The following is a 25388-nucleotide window of genomic DNA, read 5'->3' on the forward strand; positions in this document are numbered from 1 at the left end:
CAGTGGGAGGCTCCTTTGCATCGGATGCCGGCTAGATTATGGACCACTACGGCACTTTTTTCTGCCGTGAAGTAGTAATGTGTAAGCATTACTGAGTTCGGTCAGAAGGGCGCCGTAGCAAGTGAAATTACTGGGCCAATGAGACTTATCAACTTATGTCTCAAGGTGTCGAGCGCAGTTGTATTGCCACTCAGTATTTTTGGCTCCTTTGCACCGGATACCGGCTTATGGGTACCGCAACAACGCCTATTTCTGCCGTGAAGCAGTAATGTGTTAGTGTTTCTGTCTGAAGGGCGCCGTATCTAGTGAAATAACGTGGACCATGAGACTTGATAACTAGTCTCAAGCTGACGAGCGCAGTTGTAGTGCCGCTCAGAATATTGTAATGGGCAGGGCATATCAATTACCATCAGCTTAACGTCCTGCTCGTCTCGTCCCTTATATTCATTTAAAAAAAACCGTTGTCTTAATGGATGTTCGACTAAACATAACCGATTCATTGGTGGGTCCTGCAAGCTGGATCCACCTGGCCGTCGGTCGGTGATGATGGCGGACGTGTCGCGAGCGTGTTACGTCACAGCCCCACGTGCCGCACGTCCGACATTATCTGCGCGCGTTGAGCAACGCTCCGATATTTCCATTGTTCGTTTCACAATGCATGCGAGTGTAGCGCGCGGTACGTGCCGTACCGGCTCCGTGTCGGGCCCGAGTCGTGGACTCGGGCTGATCACTGACTCACTGGTCGCTAGATCAACACTCCATCCGCCGACATTGTGCATTCATATAAAGTAACTGTGGGTACCGATTAGTTTTGGACCATTCGGAGGTTCTTCATCAGGGTAAGTGTAGTGGGTTCGCAATAACGTCCCACCTCATACTGCGGACTTGGGCTCGTAGGGGGCGCCGGTAGGGATGATGAGCACGGTATCATTGACACTATGTCACTATTATTGTCCACGGGAGCACAAAATAAATGCACTCACAATGTCCACTACGTGATCATCGGAACTATGGGTCTTATTGCGAGATGCTTTTGTAACACTAGTTTCCAAGTAGGACGCAGAGCCTAACCCTTGTGTCTATTAAAATTACGTCGACTGTCAATTTCTATGGCTTCCAGCAGCAGCAGTGCTACGTGACACAAAGTTTTGCGAAAAAACAAAACGTAAGTAAAGCCGTATTGATAAATTAGTAAATAATATCTCACGAAAGTATTAATAATTTGATCTACTCTGTTTGTTTGCGGTCGGTCGCCCGTTAGCTGACTCCTAGCTGTTTCAATCGTGGCTGATGATAGATAATTAACAAAATGTATTGAACGACATAACGGTACTGCCGACTCAATACCAGTTCCTTAATTACATTATAGTAATTATACTTATTACAATAATTCTACCAGTGGGAGGCTCCTTTGCACAGGAAGCCGGCTAGCTTATGGGTACCACAACGGCGCCTATTTCTGCCGTAAAGTAGTAGTGTGTGAACATTACTGTGTTTCGGTCTGAAGTGAAGAAAGTGAAATTACTGGGCAAATGAGACTTAACATCTTATGTCGCAAGGTGACGAGCGCAATTGTAGTGGCACTCAGAATTTGTGGGTGTTTCAAGAATCCTGAGCGGCACTGCATTGTAATGGGTAGGACGTATCAATTAGCATCAGCTGAACGTCTCGTTCTCGACGCACAGACTGACAACAACAACTAGCAGTGACAGTGTGCTCGGTGAGGTCAGCGGAGTGTCTATCAGGTAGTCAGCGGGACGGGCTTATTATCCAGTACTTTGCTCAGAAAACAATGCATTTTTACGCAATACCTTAAATTAGTCATGTGTTCGTAGAAAGACATTTGGATGATTCATGTAAAAAGGTCTCGTTCCGAAGTGAATGCCGGACAAGAGATAATCTCATAATGGTTTATCGGAGAATGACTCGCACGGGTCATTAGTTAATGAGGGCGGCGCTCGGGGCTCGTTTCCGGGGACCAAGAAGCTTCACCATCCTGAGCCAGCCTGCGTCCCCCGATCCTGCCTGATGACCTGTGAAGGTGATGATGGCTCTGACTGACTGCTGCCATGTTTTTTTTAATGAAAAAAGGGTCGAGATGAGCAGGACGTTCAGCTGATAGTAATTGATACATCTTGCCAATTACAATGCAGTGCCGCTCAAGATACTTGAAAAGCCTCAAAAAATCTCGGCAAGTTCTCAACTTGCCGAGATTTTTTGAGGTTCAAGTCTCCTTGAGATGTTTAGTCTTATTTGCCCAGTAATTTCACTAGCTACGGCGCCCTTCAGACCGAAACACAATAATGTTTACACCTTACTGTTTCACGGCAAATAGGCGCCGTTGTGGTACCCATAATCTAGCCGGCATCCTGTGCAAAGGAGCCTCCCACTGGTAAAATGTGGTGTCGACATCAAGCTAACATTGAATTGAATCAATAAATACAGCTACTTGAGGCCAATGTTCGTCAGCCGCCATCTGAGTAGCACACGTGGCGTTAACACAATATACTTACTCAAACATACATAAATACTTAAAAACATCCATTACTCGAAACAAACATTCATATTCATCATATAAATGTTTGCCCCTACCGGGATTTGAGCCCCAGAACTAACCACTGGGCTATAGGGGATCGGATATATAGTTATAGGTACGTAGACACGAGTAAACCCGCGGTCACCGCTCGTCCCGCGAGTCGTACAGTGATCCTGCAGGCAATAGGCACCCATCGCAGATGAAAAAACAAAGGTGCTTTATGATGGCGGAGCTGCGGGGTGTCGGGGGACGGGGGGGGGGGGGGGGTGTTGTGACAACAAACAATATTGTTTGACGATCCAAGTATTAATTTATAGCGAGCCCACTAAGTAGTTGAGCAAACGACCCTCGACAATCGGTTGTGCAAATATTATAATAATGGTCTGTGTGTGTGTGTGTCGTCGCGGATACTGACAGGCTCACACAGGCACCCACACGGCGGCGCATATCCGCCGGGACCCGGTAACAGTTGAGACTGTGTGTTACATATACCCAGGTGTGGTCGATGCTCGAGGAGCTATGGTTCCCAACCAGCTAAGAACCCTCCACCGCGCCCATTTTTTTTATGAAAATAATCCGCAATTTGCCGCTCAAGATTATTGAAATATCCAAAAATTCTGAGCGCTCGTCACCTTGAGACAAGAGATGTCACGTCTCATTTGCCCAGTAATTTCACTAGCTACGGCGCCCTTCAGACCGAAACATAGTAACACATCTAGCCGGCATCCGGTGCATTGAAGCCTCCCTCTGGTAAATCTGAGAACCTCCTCCTCTTCAGCATTTCTTGGCTTGAATCCATAACATATATACGCTACAAGTACAGTATGCGGCCTATAGCCTGCGGGTGACCTCGAATATTTCCTTATGTGGAGGACGAGCACGGTATGCGGGACGCGGGGAGGGGGGGGGGACACGCACAAGTAAACAATAAGGCAGGAAAACATCGTTAACACTAAACTGTAGCTAATTATATTGAAACAAATAAACAAACAGTATCCCACACACAAATATAGTCGCACACTAATGCCTTCTAACGGGCGCATTACTAATGAGGTAATTACCTTCGGTGTTTGTTGTTATTGGTATATAGTGTACTTGTTTTTTTTTTAAATTTATTAAGTACACTTTTAACTTATTGATACATCTTGCCAAACGTTAACAGTTGGCAAGTTATTGCGCTTAAAAACATTTAACTATGTGTACATACTTAACTACTACTTACTTTAAAGTAAACTGTTAGAACTTAGAACTAGACATTATTAGAATTATTACTATTAGAAAAAAGTAACGATTTAAAAAAAACACTTTTAAAGGATTAAAACGAGTTTAATTGTAACTGTTTTTACTTAAAATTATTATTATTTAGAAGAGGAGATTGTTAGTTAATTCTGCCAAAAACCATCTGTCTACAGCAAATACCACCTCCGAGGCAATAAATGGCGCGAAACTTCATGACAACTATGACAAATACTATATTTGACTCATTTCATCTGCATTCCCCCTGACAACGAGATCTGGAAAGGTCTCGAATCGTCGGGTTAACTAAAATAAAAATGTAACTTTCACGCAAAAAACTAATGTAAAAACAGTTACAATTGCACGCGTTTTAACCCTTTAAAAGTGTTTTAGTTAAAGAAGTTATTTAAAACCATTAACCGCTTAAAAACATTTAACTACCTATGTGTACATACTTAACTACTACTTACTTTAAACTAAAGTATTAGTACTTTGAACTTAACATTATTATAATTATTAGATACCTACTATTAGAAAAAAGAATCGAGTTACATAAGCTATCTTAAATTAGCATGTAGCATTGTTGAGTACCATTGAACAACTATGCAACAGCGCATTTTTTATTTAAAAATTTAACTGCATTTTTTGCATACTTTTAACCCTCCTCAGCCACGCTATCTCGTTGTATATGACTGGCACAATATATTATATATATAGTAATTTTGAACCATTAACTTTCCCTCCCTCACGCTTCTGTAGTAAAAGCATATACATCGCCCCACTAAAGACTTACCAACTCTACTTAGCCGAGTAGTAGGCAATATAAGTTTACGTCTGTTACTAGTTTTAACATTATGGTTAATAATATGAATGTCAAGTTAATACATTTTACCATTTACTTTGGAGAGTTAACCTTTAAAACTTTGAAACACTTTGAAAGCTTCTTCATTGTACAAACTATTATTATTTAACAACACTTGAACGACATCGATCAACGAAACTCACGACTGACGAGTTGCAATTGAGTCCGGGAAGTAGACAATAAATAAATAGAATTAAAAAAAAAACAAACACACGCTTTTTATAGAAAACTGAACTAGACAATAGAAAATTTTTCCTACTTCTTAGTTTGCTTTATACATATATTAAAGCGTGTTTTTTTTTTATTTTTTTAAAACTATTATTTGCATTGTTGAATTAAAAATTATGTTTGTATTCGAAAATTTCCTAATATTAGTTAAATATTAGTTAGAAATTTAAAATTATATAAATGATGATAGATGAAAATTATATAAATTAAAAAATCTTATTTTGCAAAGTGAAAAAATCATCGGCCCTCGATATATCTACGAAGTTTGAACGAAATCTAGCCGTTTAAAGTGAATATAATAGCGCCCCAATGAGTCGGTTACAAACAAACATACATACAGGTGAAGCTAAAATAAAGTGAAGAATCGACCCGGCCCACGACTTCGCCACGAGCAATGACATTATTAATGTGAATATAAAGGACGTAACGTTAGCACGTGGAGGCTGAGGCCTCGGGCGCCGGCACTCAGGCCCGCTCTCACTCTCAAGAGGTGTGCGTGACAAATTATTTGTCGGATATGTTTTTTGTTAATATTGTGTGACGACTTAAGTGTCTCGAAATCACTTGTTTGTATAGGACGCGGGTGTGAGGTGCGGGCAGGGGCGAGAGCGGGGGGTTGTGGATTCCGTCCGAGTAAATCCGTCCGCTGTAACTCGCACTGATACTTGATCAGCAACGTGAGCCGTGACTCCCCCGGGGCACGAGCCAGGGTTCTCTGAACCAGCGAGCCCGGTGGGCGGCGTGAAGCCGGAGACGAGTGACGAGAGATGGAATGAAAATACATTCCCGACGCGTGGTCACACCAAGAGTTTTACTACACCCTATTGATAATTGATATAAGTGAAGTGTCAATTTCTTTTCTCATGATCTCGACCTATAGTTTAGATAACGAATGATATGGACGGAGTCGCGTAGGAAAGGGCGTGGACAGCGTTCCTGCTGTATCCAGTTCAATCCAGTACAATCAGAATCCGGCTGGTGTATATTGTGCGCAGTATGGAGACCTGGTTAACCCGTGTAGGATAGTTGGTGGTCACACACAGGGTGACCCGGGGGAAATCTAATATTATGTTTATTCAATATTCATACTTAAGTACTTTTTTTTCTTCAAACTGAAAATTTATCACAACACCTGGAATACCGTCCCGTGTTCGTCATAATTAACTATCTGTCACTTTTACAAAAATTTTTACGAACAATTCAAATTAAATATACAATCTCCTTGCCTTTCCAAGCAGCGAAAGTTTTTATTAAATTTTTGCTTACGCACGTCCAGGCCCTTTTTAATTGATACTGTGGCTACGCCCCAGCTTCGATCTTCATTTAACAGTTCAACATCTCACTTAAGTTTGACATTTGACACTTGATGCTGTCGTCTTAAATAATAATATTGCCAGCACCAGATACAAATCTTAACTAAAAATATAAACTAAAATAACTCTATATATTAAATATATAATTTGTCTAGCACACCTCTTGAGAGTGGAGGAGCGGGTTACGTACACTTTATATTCACACTAATTACATTGCTCGTGGCAATGTCATGGGGCGGATCGATCCTTTCTTAACATATGACCGAACGCCATGATCAGGAACGGGTGCTACTTCTGATTGCTTCATTTTAAAATTAATGAAAAAAAATATTTTACTTAATTGAGAGAACATTCCTCACTAATAATGACTGGTCTAGTATCGGAATAGATACCTTCTAAGAAAGCACTTGGTACACGTTCCTTAAAGGCTGGCAAAGGTCGTGTGATTCCTGTAGTGATGAAGGAGAAAATGACGAGACGCGACGAGCAGGACGTTCATCTGATGGTAATTGATACGCCATACCCATTACAATGCAGTGCCCACAGGAAGCCGGCTAGATTGAGGGTACCACAGCCCATTTCTGCCGTGAAGGAGTAATGTGTAAGCATTACTGTGTTTCGGTCTGAAGAGCGCCGTAGCTAGTGAAATTACTGGGCAAATGAGACTTAACAACTTATGTCTCAAGGTGACAAGCGCAGTTGTACTGCCGCTCAGAATTTTTGGGTTTTTCAATAATCCAGAGCGGCACTGCAGGGCCTATCAATAACCATCAGCTGAACGTTCTACTCGTCTCGTCCCTTATTTTCATTAAAAAAATCGATTCAAATGACGCCTAAGATTAGTTCTAAATCAGGCAAGAGTAATGACTGGTGTATAGACCGTGTGTACTATGAACTCAGTACTCACCTACCGGAGTGTTGACTATGTCGGATGTGTGTGTGTGTGTGTAGCACGTAGCAAGGTGAGGCTGTTGAGTTACTGTTTCCGTTCTATATTAGAACATACAAATTATTGTAATATAATTCAGACTTATCTAAAATAATTAATTGAACTAAGTAACGTTCAAATTAAAATGTTTAGTTACAATGTTGGTATATTATTATGTTATATGGAGAGACAACGTGTCACGTCGGTCATTATTGTCCCGTCACTTACATATATTAAGTAATGCTGTGTGTGTGCGTGTATGGGTGTGTGTGTCTGTGCTGCTTTATCTTAACTATTATAATAATTTAATACTAAAATAAGTAGTTATATATTTAATTAATGTGTCGAGTGTTTTAATGACAAAATTATGATATTACTAGCTTTTACCTAAGACTTCGTGCGCGTGCATTAGTTAATTTGGACAGAATTTATTATTTTTTAATATACTTACTTTGCAAATAATACACAATGAACTGCTGTGGGTAATACATTTTTATAAGCTACCAACTATAGAACCTTCATCCCCCTTTATCACCCCCACAGGTCTAGATTTTAAAAACGCTAGATCATATATTTATTTAGGTACTTCTAATGAAGTGCATAATAAAAATTTTCATGGCGTTATCTTTGATATTGATGAACTTCCCCACTTCTTCCCCCCTAAACCTCTTAGTCACGATAAAAGGTAGCCTATGTCCTTTCCCAAGCTCTAGACTATCTCTGTACTAAATTATATCAAAATCGTTTCAGTGGTTTTGGCGAGAAAGCGTAACAAACAAATTAACTTTCACATTTTTAATATTACCTACTAGCTGGCTCAGCACACGTTGTATTGCCATTTAAGTAATAAAAAAATTAAATAATTAATATTTTTGGGGCATAAAAATAGATGACGACCGATTCTCAGACCTACCAAAAATATCGTACTACAATAAACATTATTCGATTGCTATCTTGCAACTCTAGTGTGTATCTGTAGATGAAATAATATACTATTAAAATCGCTACACAAAAAAGGTGGTGATCGTAGACGGGTTGTAGTTGTATTTATGTTTTAATGCTGAATCATAATAATAAAAAAATAAAAATAAATGTAAAAATATATTATATATACACACAAATTTTCAAACAAATTAGTGTATCCGTTTCGGAAGAATTTGATAACAATGACCGGGACACGAGAATTTTATATATAACACTAGGTATGTCGTAGGTACCTAGGTAGTACCTACTAACATCGTATCGTACAGTGAACACAGTGGAGACGTGAACGCGTGAGTCCGCTATGACAATGGATGTCTACATTTGGCTGAAAGCTGATAGTGGCTCGCTTCCTGCATCCTTGTTTGGAGATCGCCGCCCGGCTCTCTGGCTGACGGTGACGTCCAGATCTGGTGACTCACACAATTGTCACCGCAGCTTCTCTAGTCTTGCAAAGATAGGGTTAATTATTATGAAATTATTAATCTATTCGGTGATTTTGCCTGGACATACACACAGAGAAATGGATGGATAAAAGTTGATTTTTCTAGGAGATAAATTATAATGTAATAGTTCTGAAGTGTTAAATTTTTTATGTAATATAAATTGTGATTTTGTGTACGATACCGCAATAAATTGAAATTGTATTTAACCATATAAATGCTCAAATAAAATTTGAAAAACAACAAGATTTTGTGAACGATGCGGGACTCGAACCCACGACCTCCGGCGTTCCGTGCCGGTGCTCTAACCAACTGAGCTAACCGTTCGAGTGTCGTATCGTTATAAAATCTTGTATGTTTTGTTCAACTCTCAGGTTGTGGCTTCATCTACAGGATCTACTTAACAGTTGATAACCTGCTCAACCCCAATATTTCGCATATTAGAAAATTGACTTAAGATAAATGCTAATACTTTTACACTGATATATAAAGCAATTCGTGCGAATTATTCCCTAACAATTCAAAAATATTCAAAAATGAACAACGTTAATGTTCAAGTCTTCACTTCTGCCGGCACTCCCGGAGTGCAACCCATTAGTTTTTTGTTTGTCAGGTGGTAAACAAAACCTAACATTCCATACGGATTGTTTATAATAGCTATCACATATTGGTCAAATAATGGCTTTGGGTCCAGCATTACGCCCAGGTCTTTTACACTCAGTACTCGTTTAAAAATTAATTTGTGTGTAATCTGGTTGCGCTTTCTTGTGAATGTTATTATTTTACATTTATGTGTAGCGAAGGATAAATTATTTAAAGTACAATATAAAGCAAATTTATTAATGTCTTCTTGCAACAAGACACAGTCGTTATGATTGTTTAAACATCTGTATATTTTTAAATCATTTGTATAAAACATTGGTTGTTATCGTTAATGATGATAATGGAATAGAAAAGGCCCCAAGATAGACCCTTGTGATACCCCAAAACTTATACCACAAGAAGACGATCAGAAGCCATTCATGACGACATGTTGATGTCTATTCTCTGGGTACGATACAAATCACCTAAAAAGGTTGCCTTTAACGCCGTTATAGTGTAGTTTCCTTAGCAAAATCCGATGGTCTATTTTGTCAAATGCAAATTCGTATAAATACTGTCTACAGAAAACAATACAGTGTTGGCATCCACAGGGGCAGTGAGGCGGGCTCCGCGGGCTCGCAGGCGGTGTACGCGCGATGTGGCTACGGCGCGGCCGGCTCGCCCTACTTCAACAATGGCTCAGACCTCACGCACGCGCAGCTCTGGACCTCCGCCGGTAAGTACCCGCCCCTCCAGCTCGCCGTCGTGACCGACGCGGCCCGTGGCTGGGGCGACGTTGACCCGGAGCTTGTCTGTGCAGGTGGCTCCCCCGGGTACGTGGGTAGCCTGGCGGACGATCAGTACGCGGAGTCTGGTGGCGAGGGACCTGGCGGCGCCGGCTGTGAGGGTACAGGGGCGCTGCCCGCGTTCAGCGCGCGTTTCGGCGGCGCCTTCGCTGGGTCGTCGCGGGCGCCGGCCTCTGCGCCCTCCCCCGCTGCGGTGCCCTCCGCCGCGTACGCGCAAAATGTGAGTTATACCGATACCACCCATCACACACTTTGGCAGAGCAGACCATCAGACTGGACATCTTTAGTGAGGCTGGGTTTCCTCGCGGTATCATACCGGTGGTGGTAGTCAACGGTCACAATTGTTGGCATTCGATAGCGTGGGGGACTGTGGAATGGAGCGATTGAATACAAAGACGAGTAGATCTACGACTGTCATGACGTCACTGTCTGAGTGATACAACATCGCTGGTTTTTCACATCAACCCAAAAGTAAACACTTATTATGTTATAAGTTATATTAATAGCTAGGAGTATAATTACTCCCTGTTACCTAGTGTGATACACAGGCTAACAAGGCTATACGCCTCTGACCTTGCTGATAGATTCACCACCATCCAGCATGTAGATCTGCTCCGTCTAATTGTGTCTGTATAAATATAATATTTATGTTCTGAATTCTGATAACAACGATAATTGGGTTCAAGAGAAAATGGTATTATTTGTGTATCGTCGCCAGAACACATGCGACTACCATAATTGGTCAATTAGCTCCTGCGAGATGTACAGAGTGGTGGAGTGACCTGGTGATGGTCTGTTGCAGGACATGTGGCGCCTGGACTGCAGCTACCGGCCGCAGTACTCCGCAGCCGCTAGCCTCTCTGCCAGTGAGTACCTACCACACCCGTCGTCACGACCGCGGGCTCTACTGTATTAGTAGAACTACTCGTATACATACGTTGTTTACATATAGATATATTGTGTACACAGTGTGTAATATTTACTTTAATTACAGACTTTAGGTATATATTAGTGTAGCTATACCTTTATATAGTGATGGGCCGAATGTGGATTGAACCGAATACGATGATTCGTTCTCTTTCATGTATAGTTTTATGAGGACAGTGGCAAAATACACTTGATCAACACAGTCGGCACCTATTTCTGCCGTGAATCAGTTAGTGTGTAAGCATTATTGTGTTTCGGTCCGAAGGGCGCCGTAGCTAATGAAATTACTGAACGAATTATATCATTCTTAAATCTGAAAAAGGTCTCAAGTCCACACCTCACGAAATCAATTTTATTCATTTTCGACAATCAATAAAAAGCTTCCATTTCTAAAAACAAAAGATACTTATTTTAAGTAGGTACGCACCTATTTGTTTTTTAATCTAATCATCAGTTTACCGGCAAGTATTTTTTTCTTTCCAAAGAGTTCGTGTCTGCTTTCTCATTATTTATTGAACGCCCCTTTTAAAACGCATTTGGGCCCATCCTTACTATCTATATGTACAATATACTATATAATTGTCATTTTGAATATTTAAACTGAAATCTACAATACAATAAATATAATTATTATTATTTTAATAAAAATTTCTGATCGCTTGTGTTGGATGATAGAAGAGTCCGTGTCCAGTGTTTGTTTGCAAGAGAAACAGTTTGCATGGGCTTTGGGGTGACGGGTGGCGGGTGACGATGTCACACAAGAAAAACCTAAAAAACACGCTGTGTTTGAAAAGATAATGGTTGAAATTCAAAATGAATATCAAATCCTTATTGACGATAGATAAATAAATTACATATATTAAAAAATATCTTATTTTGCAAATTGAAAAAATATAATAATTTTATCAAATTAATCTATTGTCATCGGTCCTCGATAAATCTACGAAGATTGAACGAAATCTAGCCGTTTAAAGCCCAAATGAGTCGGTTCCAAACAAACATACATACAGTTGAAGCTAATAAAAAGCGTGTAAAAAACAGGATGCTTTCTATTTTGTTTTGTAACAATTAATATATTTGTTAGTTCTCTCGAACGATTACAAAAAACAGCAATAATTTTGACAGTATTTTATCTGTAACGGAGCGGCATGAGATACTGTCGTTATCTGTATCGGTGGGGTGCGCGGGGGGGACGAGCGGGACGCGGGTCGCATGTTGTTATCTCGCCACATAATGATGTTCAATAACAATGTGTGGCGTGTGTGTGTATGTGTGTGTGTGTGAGCGACACGTTACTGATAGTGATGTGTGTGTCTGCTGTATGGTTTTTTGTTGGGGTCAACCGCGATAGCCCGCCTCGCGAACCCGAAACGTTCCAAACTCCCCATAGTGCGTACGAGGGCGGGCGGAAGGGGGGTCTCGCAGCTCTCATCGCTCTAGGGTCGAGAGTCGAAAAGTCGAAACCCACTTAAACTTTCATCAAAAGTGTTAAATTGAGTGGCAATATTTTTTTGTTACAACATTTATGGGCCATTAAATATTAATGTGTATTCCATGAAACATAGCCGTACGTTGATACGTAGGTCATTAGGTCTGTACGTAGCTTTTAATTTCAGGAAATTAATAATCATATTCGATTATTATTACATAGTGTATAGCCCAAACAGACCTAGCATCCCATTAAGTATTTAGAAGTAAAGTAAACATATTAGACATACTAATAAACTTAAAACATGTTTGTGGGCAAAGTAGTAAATATGTGACAAAATTGAAAGATAAATTATAAGCTGAGGAATATAATAGATATAGTTTAATCTAAATATATGTAAAAATGAATTGCTGTTCGTTAGTATCGCTACAACTCGAGAACAGCTGGACCGATTTGGCTAATTTTGGTTTTGATTTATTTGTGGAAGTCCAGAGAAGGTTTAAAAGGTGAATAAATATGAAAATGCTCGGAATTAAATAAAAACAACAAGTTTGTTTTTTCTTTGATGTCGTTCAGAATATCAAGAATACAGAAAGAATAGTTTAAATTTAATAAATAATTAGAATCTTCATATCTTTCTAACATTTTTCCGGAGGTAAAAAAAACAAACATTATTTTAGTTAAGGTCACAGAATCGGTCGTCATCTATTTTTTATACCCCAAAAATTTTAATTGTTGATTTTTTTCTTATTTCATACTTTGTATGGAAATAGAATGTTTGCTGAGTCAGCTAATTATTTATAAATTATTTACATGTACATTTACCTAAGTATATATTCTTTTAATACAGTAAAAAAAGTAATATTGATAGGTAATGAAAGATGACATAAGTCTCGTTGGAGCAAGTATTAGCAATATTGTATTTATATTTTGAAATAGGTAACGAAAATTTATAATATCAAAACTGATTAAGGCGAAGAGTAAGCAGAAAACACGCAAACATGGTGTTTTGTGGTGAAAGTATAGCATTTCGAGGTATGAACACTACTTAATCCTGTTACACATATCCTTAAGTCTTATTTGTAGGTTGCTAATGCTTGCTGTTGGTTATAGTTAACACTGCCGAGCCTTTTTGAATTACCACATTTCTTTGAAGTTAAACAAGTTTTTGCATGGCGTGACGCATTTTTTTGGGACATCTCTCAGAAAAGTTATTCTTATAGCTTGTACTTTTTTGTGTAGGTTCATTTATTCAGATTAGTAGTGAATAACGAGGATTGTAAGCATATAAACTGTTTTCCACCCAAGAATTTTGAAAATATTGGCTTTGTTACATAGATGGCGGGCCGGCAGCCGTGAACTCATATCGCTCAAGGTCGCTGGCATTTAGTGTCGCCTTAATGAGTTATTATAATAATTACACGATCTTCTTATAAATGTGTTTTTAGCATAGTTTGTACTACAAAGTGGTATATAAAAGGTACATTGAGAACATGAGCGATAATTATATTAATAGATAATGTTGATTTTATTTGCGAAACTAGATTGTTTCAATAGTTTGTAGTCAAGTGTTGCGTGTTCAAATTCAAAATCAAATATTTTTATTCATAATAGGATGTGACATCACTTATTGAGAGGCAAATACTACTACTCATTCCAAAACGAATGTCTCAGATCTGAGAAGAATGAGAGCAACAAACTCATCGGGCTTTATTTTTTTTTTTTCAACAAAAAAATATGTTTACAAAGTAATATTGTACAATTAAACTTATTATTTAATAGACTGAGGGCAGTCGCTACAATTTGTGGTATCATTAAGAAAGTCATATGTTATAGTAACCTTTACCACACTAACGTTTTTTAACATTTTCTGGGATCTTTTTGCAAAAGCATGTATACATCGCCCTACAAAGTCTTACTAACTCGACTTGTTTATGTCTTTTCCTGGTGTTAACATTATGGTTATGACAGTTACTATAAAAATCAAGAATATATTGAGAAGCAACAGTCAAGATGTTAATTTCTTTGAATTTTGCTCTCAATGATTCTACTCTGTCTCTGTAGTCCGTACTCTATGGCTGCCGCCTGGTTTTTTTTAATGAAAATAAAGTACGAGACGAGCAGGACGTTCAGCTGATGATAATTGATACGCCCTACCCATTACAATGCAGTGCCGGTCAGGATTATTGAAAAACCCAAAAATTCAGAGTGGCACTACAATTGCGCTCGTCACCTCGAGACATTTATTAAGATGTTAAGTCTCATTTGCCCAGTAATTTCACTAGCTACGGCGCCCTTAAGACCGAAACACAGTAATGTTTACACATAACTGCTTCACGGCATAAATAGGCGCCGTTGTGGTACCCATTATCTAGCCGGCTTCCTGTGCAAAGGAGCCTCCCATTGGTGAAGCCTGGTGACATGGCCGTTAACACGGCCATGTCACCATCAGTGGCAGTGGTGACGAGCAACACGCACCAGGTACTCGGAATGCGAGGACGCGGACGTCGCTACGTGTCTTTTACGTAAACAACTCGCGGCGGGCGCGGGACGCGGGACGCGGGGAGCGTGCCCGGGCGTGACCGTCCCGCAGCGGCCCGCTAAGTATGTGGGTTCCGTTCTGTGTCACGTGTGACGTCACAGGCCACGTGGCGGCGGGCATGTTACACGGTGCACAGTCCACAAGCACGAGCACGTGTTCAATAGAGCAATACATTTAATTATTTGGTCGGGTGACATTACAACACATTGTCAGTTCCTAGAAGCTAGTGTTTATGTAGACTGTAGAGTGCGACGTGTTCATACGAATGTACAGTACAGAGTTGTTACAGTGTGTTGGTATCACATTACGTACAATTATTTGCTCTGTAACGTACCGTACCATGAGCGTGCTGTGACTGTGTCGGCCAAGTACTGAAACAGCGCATTAGTTACTCGGAGGTTGGACGGGGTATCAGCCACGCTGCCCGCATCGATACTGTCACATAACACATATCTCTAATTAAATTTTGTATTCAAACTTTATGAACGATGCAGGACTCGAACCGGCGACCGGGTTCCGTCCGGGCGCTCTTATCACTGAGTCAACCGTTCGATTGACACATAGTTCGTAAAGTATATGTTGTTCAACTCTCATTTTATGGCTTCATCTACAGGATTTACTTAACAGTAGATAACCTGCTCAACTCCAATATTTGCATATTAGGAAATTGACTTGAGATGGAGCCACGACCTGAGATTTGAACAACATATATCAAGATTTACGAACTATGTGTAAATCGAACGGTTGGATCAATTGGATCAGTCAAAAATAACCAAATTGTTGACATAACACATTGATACAAGGAGGTCACTACCCGCTCTCCCTTTATCATGTTCAGCTGTGTTTCGCCAGGATAAAAGAGAAATAAAATTGTTGAGAATGTTATTTGCTTACGGCCGTTCCCAATATACTATCTACAGATAGAGAGAGATAAATTACTACCTTCTACTGTCAGTAATTAGCTCTCAATAATCTGAAGCTGTCCCAATATACCCGATAAGTCATTCTTATCGCCTTATATTGGGACGCGTGAATTGCAATTTCCATACAAACTTCATATCGCTGGTAAGCTATACGTCTTCCCATTGTCAGACAGCGTGCACGGATAAGGTGAGTTTCCGTCGATAAGTTTATTGGGACAGAAAAGACAACGATAGTTATGATTTTTATCTCAAGTAACAGATAGACTGAATATTGGGAACGGCCGTAAAACTTAGATACTAATAGGATTGGTAGTGCTAGTAGTATATTCGAAGAGGAATAGAAATAACAATTAGCATTAGCTGACCATGTCGTTGTTGGGTCCACGTGGTTAAACAAAGAAGAAAATTGCAGGGAGAGTACTGGACATGAGTCGCACATTAAAATATTGGCAAAAACACATTTAATATATTCTCTGATTACTTGTGATTATTTCATTTGCTACCTAGGTCCCGATACATATACATATATGTACTAGCTGACCCGACAGACGTTGTTCTTTTTATAATAAAAAAACTTGCGGGTGGAATTTCCTTAAATCCATTCTTAGCTGACCCCTACTCGGCGAAAGGAAAATTCCTACCAAATTTTAGGTCTCTACGCCTCGTGTCGAAATTCGAAAAATCAGTAAAGCCGTTTCGAAGGAGTAAGGTAACTAACATTGTGACACGAGAATTTTATATATAAGATTAGAATTTGTAAAATACAAATGATGTAGTGTTTTACGTAGTCACTTATATAATTATAGATATATGCCTAGGTTTGTAAAATGTAAAAAAATCCAGGTTTTGGAAAGTAAAAAACGTATTATAAACTCCTGTTGTACAGAAGGGCGACATGAACCAAAAGTACGTTGAGAATGACTGTATTGGCTCGGAATAATTTTTCTGGATTATTAGTTGAACTGTTACGATGCTAGAATGTTCTCTCTTGTGGCACCTTCCACCATAACTACCGTACTCGTGATGCTGAGCGGGCATCTGGTGCGGCCCCACACGCGGCCAGACGCGGTAACCCGACCCGGGTCTCCCCGTCCCCCGTCAAATATAATTATGATAAGATTCACATGCCGCAACACACTCATCAACATGTCGCTGGCGGCGGCTCGCTATTACAGCAGTTCTGTTTGTTGTTCGTGTTCATATTTTGTTTGCTCAGACTCATAATAGTACCGTTCGCCCGCACTAGCCACCGGCACAGAGCCTGGTGACTCCCCTCGCAGCCCGCGGTCGCCGTGACCGTTGGCCGGTGACCTCCGGCCGCTCGGGCGGGTCGCCATGTGCCACAATGGCTGCAAACTGTTTCTTGTAATACGACACGAGTGCGCACGTTAGCTGTAGGTATGTCGCGGCACACGACACGCTTCCTGGGACGCTGAGCCCGCGCCCGACGTATGAATGGAGCGCGCGCGACCTTGTGAGTGAGTGTGTGTGAGCGGCGCGGGTTCGACGACACCCGGCGAGATGGCGGGTTCATGGCTCGGTCGGTCGCAGTCGAGATGGCGGAGCTGCTGACGGAGGGCCGCGAGTGCGTCAACTGCGGCGCGATCAGCACGCCGCTGTGGCGCCGCGACGGCACGGGCCACTACCTGTGCAACGCGTGCGGCCTCTACAACAAGATGAACGGCATGAACCGGCCGCTGAAGCAGTCGCGGCGGCTGGTACGTCAGCGGCACGCGCCGGCCCCGCCCGCGCCCGCGCCCTCGCTCGACGTACGCAGCTCTAGCTCGACTAACCCGCCCCCCACCGCGTCCCCCGCCCGCCTCGTGCCCGCGTATAAATCCGCGCCCGCCGAGCGTAAGTCTGACGTGTTGGTTGGTTGCTTGCAGTGGCCGAGGGGTCTCCGGGCGCGGATTTCTACAAGGGCTTCCTGTATAACGGCGTCGCTCTGGCCGCCCCCGCCCCCGCCCCCGGCCCCGCGGCGCTCTGCGCGCAGCTCGCCGGCGCCAACACCCCAGACTACAAACAGAAGAAAGGGGTACGTGCGACCGCCGCTCCCCCCCCGCCCCGCCCCCGCCCCGCCCCCTCCTCGCTGACTAACACATCTCATCGCCCCACCTCTCATCACCACTGCATGCCGCGAGTCCTCATTCAGTGTCCACATTTGTAAACACTATATTATTATTTACCAAGTGACGTCACCTGTTTGTCAATTTTGAAGTTCTCCACGAACTCTTCTCCTGCTTGATCTTTTCTACCTCTGTTGTTACTTATGAATGAGGGTTATAATAAAGCAATATACCTTGCCAACGACTCTTAGCCGACCCCATTGCTTTTCATGTATTTATTTATTGAAGAAGAACAGTAACATATAAAGCTGAACATAATAATTAGGTATTTTCGAAAAATCTTAACAAACTTATTTTTACTAAAAAAATATATTAGCATTAGGAAAAAACCTTACAAGAAAACAAGAATATATAATATTTACAAAATCTTAATACAAAGAACACTCACTAACCTAGAAGAGATCAATGCCAGAGAAGTTCTCGTTCCAGTCAGCGGCACTCCTCGACCCGTGCTGCTGCTGAGCCATTCGCCACTAACCCTCACTACACACTAACTTGAGCTTTATCTAATATCATCAATAACATTTTCTGGACTGATAAAGACATGGGCACTAATTGAAATAAAGCCGTTTAATATTCCGTTTTCTTCAGCTAAAAACACAATAGTGAGATGAATAATGACCAACGGACAACGTAAATAATAGAAACAAATCTATTGAGATGAACTGAAATAATATTTCATTTATTGCTCACGAGTCGTGTCCGCAATCCTTGTCGCATCTACACCTGAAGTCCTCAACGAACGAGCAGTTTGTACAAATATATAATACGAGCTATGAGGTACTCCCCACCATTTAAATATATCATCAATGTATGCGTTCTAGGTACTGACAGATGTGTCTGTCTGTACGTGTACATTGTGTACGGCCTACCTCGCTTTCTTGCTCGGTTCGTTGAGAATCTCGTGTCTAGTGAGGTGTGACGTGTGGCAGTTGGCGAACTTTTAATAGCAATCATGTCACAGATGGGCACGAAGCGGCCTGGCATGGAGTGCAGCAACTGCAAGACAACCACCACATCGCTGTGGCGGCGAAATGCGCACGGCGAGACCGTGTGCAACGCGTGTGGTCTGTACTACAAGTTGCACAACATCAACCGACCGCTTGCCATGAAGAAGGACTCCATTCAGGTACCGCTCTACTCCTGGCACTCCCAAAAACATCCGCACCACGACGCTGTGGCGACGCAACGCTTGCGGCCTCTACTACAAGCTGCACAACATCAACCGACCGCTCGCCATGAAGAAGGACTCCATTCAGGTACCGCTCTACTCCTGGCACTCCCAAAATCATCCGCACCACGATGCTGTGGCGACGCAACGCGTGCGGCCTCTACTACAAGCTGCACAATATCAACCGACCGCTCGCCATGAAGAAGGACTCCATTCAGGTACCGCTCTACTCCTGGCACTCCCAAAATCATCCGCACCACGATGCTGTGGCGACGCAACGCGTGCGCCCTCTACTACAAGCTGCACAACATCAACCGACCGCTCGCCATGAAGAAGGACTCCATTCAGGTACCGCTCTACTCCTGGCACTCCCAAAATCATCCGCACCACGATGCTGTGGCGACGCAACGCGTGCGGCCTCTACTACAAGCTGCACAATATCAACCGACCGCTCGCCATGAAGAAGGACTCCATTCAGGTAGCGCTCTACTCCTTGCACTATCAGAAACATCCGCACCACGATGCTGTGGCGACGCAACGCGTGCGGCCTCTACTACAAGATGCACAATATCAACCGACCGCTCGCCATGAAGAAGGACTCCATTCAGGTAGCGCTCTACTCCTAGCACTATCTGAAACATCCGCACCACGATGCTGTGGCGACGCAACGCGTGCGGCCTCTACTACAAGCTGCACAATATCAACCGACCGCTCGCCATGAAGAAGGACTCCATTCAGGTAGCGCTCTACTCCTAGCACTATCAGAAACATCCGCACCACGATGCTGTGGCGACGCAACGCGTGCGGCCTCTACTACAAGTTGCACAACATCAACCGACCGCTTGCCATGAAGGACTAAACAGGTACCGCTCTACTCCTAACACTATCTGAAATATCCGCACCACGACGCTGTGGCGACGCAACGCGTGCGGCCTCTACTACTAGCTGCACAATATCAACCGACCGCTCGCTAGTTTGTAACCTACTCATGCTCTTACGTAATAGTTTAAAATTCCTGAAAATCGCGGATGCTGTTATACCTTTTCCGTCTTGAATAGGCCCTTAATTTTTCTCTAAAATTTTTTAATTCAAATTCGAGAGTACTAGGGTGGAAACCTATTGTCTTTATAAACCTTTTTTTGAGGTACGTATTAATTAGACGTTGCATGATATTATTAAAATAACAAACTGCGTCATCCGAATTCATTCCGGGCATTATATTCCACTCTAACTTTAAATTAATGAAATTAGCTGCATGAAAAATTAACCTGGATTCAATATTTGTCTTTAAATATATTGTGCTATGAAGAGAGAATATTATTTCGAACGCCTTGTGGTGTGGATCTTTTGGAGTAAGGGGAGACGCACAACATATGCAAAACGTTTTTCCCGTCATAATATCATGTCGGGAAAAACGTTTTGCATATAGTATGTATAAAGTAATAAAATCTCTTTGGTTGTACCAGTTATATCTGGCTGGTTTTGATGACATTAAAAAGCTTTCATCAAAGAAACAAATTAGTAAAATGTTGTTACTAGCTGTTTTTCATTCGGTGAAAATAAGGGAATCATAAAAAGAAATCTATTTATATATTCTGTCAAATGTTTCAAATAGATGTCTCGTTTTTCAGAGTCGGAAACGTAAACCGAAAAACAGTTTAAAGGCGGAGCGTGCTCTCAGCAAGAGTATCACGCACACCACGCACGCGACGCATTCGACGCATGGGACGCGCGTCGCGCACGCTCTCGGGTCAGCGGTTAAGATCGAGAACTTGTGTGAGTTGAATAAATACCACTTCTTCTTGTGTAATGATGTTAATACATGTTATTATAATTTTGACACTCAACGCTGGATGTCAAGTTGCTGTACCTACAGACTTTTCCAAGTCATTTGATAGATAAATTATAACCTCTTCATAACAAAATTATCTTCATTCGGTATACAAGGCGACCTTATAAGGTGGATTAAATGATACATTAGTAATCGAAGTCAAGCAGTTGCATTAAGAGGTTATATTTCAAATTTTCATAATGTTACCTCCGTAGTTCCTCAGGGTTCCCATTTGGGTCCTTTACTTTTCTTTTTGTACATAAACGATATTGATCAGGTTCTTAATGAATCTTATTATTTGCTTTACGCTGACGACACAAAGATTTTTAAAATTATTTGAAACCTACTTGTCTGTCAGCATTTACAATATGATCTAGATAAATTGAATGATTATTGCTCGACAAACTTAACTTTCAAAAATTGATGATATTTGTCGAAATTGTAATAACCATGTATAAGTTGCGTCTATACTTGAAAATTTTCTTTTGTTTAACCTGTAGAGGACTTATTGTCGATATTAATCTTAGCTATATCATGTATATCATTTGGTAAAGAATGTATGTTCCCTGAAAATAAATACAACTAACAACTGAATTGTACCACACGATGCTCAGAATAAGTTGTCTTAACAAGGAATCAACATTTCCAGGACAACTACTGTTTTAGTTACAACAATGGGTTTTGTAAACACACCTTGAGTGTCAGAATCTATAACCATTCGAAAGAGAAATATATCACACTAGCTGTTACGATTTGTCATACTAGCTATTCTATACCGCTCACTAAATTCCTGGTTACTTCGTCTATTTTACCTCCTAGAAAATACCTGGCATTTCGCTTTAAAGCCGTCTCAAATCCTGGCAACTTCACCTTACAGATAGTCGTTACAACCTTCCTGTTTTGTTTTTTCTAATTTTGTGTTTCTAAAACTAGATATTATCTAGAAAATAATTGCCATTATAGTTTCTGATTTGGCAATAATATATTTTAATAGATGAGGGTGTGTTCCCTGACTTTATGGAATTATATCTTTAACTGAATAGTCAACAACTATTGGAAATATAATATTAACAACTTATCCCGCCAAGTACGAAGTTCTCAGTTTGTTTTATTGTTATTACTATTATTTGATAATGGATGAGTTTGTAAAGTAATTTATTTGTGGATGGACTAACGACGTGTTGGTCACCCGATGAGAAGTGATCACCAATGCCGTCACTCTTCTGCAACACCAGAAGAATCACAGCAGCGTTGCCGGCCTTTTAGGAGGGAGTACGTGCTTTTTTTGAAAGCACCTGCCGTATCGTCCTGGAAACACCACACAAGGAAGCTCATTCCACAGCAACAAAGTTTGCCGGGAGGAAAACAGTGATTGTGAGGGAGCGAGTGCTCAGCGGACAGGACACACCTCCCGACATCACGACAGCTGAACTATCATGAACCTTATAATAACGTGAGTCATTGCTATGTTAGTGGACAACGGCGGCGCGCGCTCGCCGCTGCCGCTGGGGTACTACGTGCCGCACGCTCCGCACGCGGCGCACGCGCAGCACGCGGCCGCCGTCAAGCTGGAGGAGCCGCCGCCGGCGCACGCGCACGGGCACGCGCACGGGCACTCGCTCGCGCACGGGCAGTACTACGAGGACGCGGAGTACCGGCGCGCGACCGACGCGCAGGAGCGGCCCTCCGTCGTGTCGCTGGGGAGCTGAGCGCCCGCCCGTCGCCGCGCCCCGCACAGAACAAAGTGGAGTCTCCGCGGCCGCGGCCGCCAGAATCTCATTCGCCTAGAAATTAGTGACCGTGCGTGGCGAGCGCCGTGTGGCGTGAGGCCACACACCAAACGCCACACGGCGCCCGACCCGCAGCGGCGTCCTCTTAGTGTTAAGTTTTCGTACGACGCGGCCGCGCGCAGCTCGTGGACGGTCGAGCGTGTTCCTGTTCCCAAATAATGTTTAAATTCTATTCGATAGGGGACATTATATGATATGGTTTTCGTCACAGTCATAATATTTATGAGCTGTGTTCTGTGGTAGGCTACTCCTGCCACCCGTGACGCAGCAGACTCCATCACTTGTTGATACATTCCACCTGCTTGTACTTGTAAAGGTTTGTGTGGTAGTCACGTGTTTTACAGTAGTGATCGCGTTGTTCAAGGGGCACGGCCGCCCTCGAGCCCCGATAGAGAATCTCACTTAGATATTACTGTATTGATGTAAGTATGGACCGACACGAGCCCGACCGCCCGACGTCGTGTCGTGTCATCTTGTCGTAGTGTCGGTAGATATCCAATACCAAAGTGAACTATTGTCGCTATGAATAATTTAATTATTAAGCTTTCTTATTTTATAACTTATTACAAAAATGGAATAATAATCGTCATAATAATATATTTGATAATTAATTATATAACGCCAGAGTACAATTATTATACAAGAACGTTTTCATTATTAGTGAGCGGTGACGGTCGCTGTCGCGTCACCCGCCCGTTTTGTAAAGCCGGCTACACACGCTCACACGCAAACGCACGGCCAGAAAGAAATGTCTGCCGACCAAATTATGCTTATAACCAAGTTACTAAAACTTATTATTTTCAAAATATTAAAAACAGAATCTAATATTGGAACATAAGTCATCGGAGCTCTGTTCGGCTCCGCGCGAGTCCTCTCGTGTTCACTCGCGGTTATTCAGTAAATACAATATGTTATAACTTAGAGCAGATTGTTGCGTCGTGTGCCGTGTACTGGGTGACTCGCAGCCCCTCATTACGTCACGACTTACCGAATTATGTGACTGCTGTTGAAATGGTTAGAATAGATTGTAGAGCACAACACCAAACAATGGTGCCTTCCTTATATAATGTGTTGTGTAGATATAATATTTTATAAATTATATGATACATGTTGCTCATAATGTTGTATGTAAGTAAATTGTTTTATTTTAGTCACTATATAAATATTGACACCTCACTTTATTGTAATCTGAGAAAATGTGCGGAACCACGACTAGTCTCGTCCCGCGCCCGCACTCCGTTGCTCACAGATACGTCACTTCGACATGTGACTTGTTTCCGCTATCTTTGTTTGTGTCCAAGTATTGTGCCGCCATTTTAAATTGTTGAGAGTGCGCGCGGGCCGCGGCGTGTCGTCGGTTCCGTCGCCCGCGTCGTGTGTGTCACCTGACAATATATGAGGTATTGTCACCTGTGACTACTTCATGATGTACATAATAATAGGGTTACATTTGTAACAAAACTATTTTAATAAATGAATTTACAACCAATTTATAGGTTTTATTGAACCTGTCACCCCTGTAGCCAGCAGTCTTACTGTACTTAGACATAATCTTTTATTAAGGTATTTGCTATTAATTTAAAAATCAATAGTTAATGACACTAGAATCTTTGAACAATAAAAAAAATCTCAAACATGCTTGGAAATTGAGCATTATTTTAACAACTTTCGTCGAGATAAATTAAAATTGCTGTACTGGCCAAATGCAGGCAATCAGCTGCCGGCAAAAGTTGTATGAAAATCCATATCTGTCGTTTAATTTAAAAATGGAACGATCTTTTACTCTGTAACAAGGCAACCAAGGAACGTATCAGAATATGGACATACTGTCATTAGAATCCCACCTTATCACTGTCAATACAATGTCACTGAATTGTTGTGGGTACAAATAAAAGGGAAAGCAACAAGAAACAACACAGCGTCGACATTTACAACGAATCAAATGCTTAGATCATTTATACGTCTAGATAGATAATGACAGCTGTGCAAACAAAAAAAAAATGAATTTAGAACTAACCTCAAAGACGTAGCTTGTCACGCACACTTAACTTATATTCCTCGCCTGTTTTTATCTGTTGTCTAACAGCAAGAGACTATCTAGATGTTATAAATTATCTAAGGTAAAATGATGCAATTATTTAGTAATTCGTGTGATGAAGTGAAGTGACACCGAAACTGGTCGAGTGTCGTGAAGAGGAGGAGAGGACAAGATAAATAATAAACTCTGATTGAGATCGTAACGACTGACAATATAAATGAACAACAATTAATTATTAATGTAACCGAGGACTCAACTGACAAGCCTAGAGTAAACTATGAAGTCTGATGGATCATTAAACTAGTAAAAAAAATGTTTAATCGATATAAACTGCCCCATCACCATTTGCTAAACGACTTTAATGAGGACACTGAAACATGCACAAGCTTATTACCGCTTTGAACAAATCGTAACAAGTTTTTTTTTATGAAATTAAGGAACGAGACGAGCAGGACGTTCGTCTGATGGTTATTGGTACGCCTGACCCATTACAATGCAGTGCCGCTCAGGATTCTTGAAAATCCCAAAAATTCTTGCTCTTAAATTGCGCTCGTCACCTTGAGACATAAGATGTTAAGTCTCATTTGGCCAGTAATTTCACTAGCTACGGCGCCCTTCAGACCAAAACAGAAAAGTTTACACATTACTTACTGCTATTATTTTATTTTCAACCTACCTTCAATAATTATTATTAGG

At 41.6% G+C, this 25388-nt stretch overlaps 1 protein-coding gene across 6 annotated transcripts in view; it reads left to right on the forward strand.

The window, feature by feature from the left end:
- LOC126979419 (transcription factor GATA-4-like) overlaps nucleotides 1-24143 on the forward strand; it is a 58862-nt gene extending 34719 nt beyond the window's left edge. For 4 of the 6 annotated variants that reach the window (XM_050828718.1, XM_050828720.1, XM_050828716.1 and 1 more), the window contains 7 exons: nucleotides 9721-9845; nucleotides 9930-10135; nucleotides 10718-10781; nucleotides 17288-17505; nucleotides 18827-18991; nucleotides 20665-20809; nucleotides 22338-24143. In XM_050828718.1, coding sequence (XP_050684675.1) covers nucleotides 9721-9845; nucleotides 9930-10135; nucleotides 10718-10781; nucleotides 17288-17505; nucleotides 18827-18991; nucleotides 20665-20809; nucleotides 22338-22573 — 1159 coding nt within the window. In that variant the 3' untranslated portion in view covers nucleotides 22574-24143. Of the gene's footprint in view, nucleotides 1-9720; nucleotides 9846-9929; nucleotides 10136-10717; nucleotides 10782-17287; nucleotides 17506-17622; nucleotides 17772-18826; nucleotides 18992-20664; nucleotides 20810-22337 lie in introns of all 6 variants that reach the window. The other 2 variants (XM_050828717.1, XM_050828719.1) reach the window with 2 other exon arrangements.
- The last annotated feature ends 1245 nt before the right edge of the window (nucleotides 24144-25388 follow it).

Source organism: Leptidea sinapis, chromosome 3 (genome assembly GCF_905404315.1).
Source record: "Leptidea sinapis chromosome 3, ilLepSina1.1, whole genome shotgun sequence".
Taxonomy (NCBI): Eukaryota; Metazoa; Arthropoda; class Insecta; order Lepidoptera; family Pieridae; genus Leptidea; species Leptidea sinapis.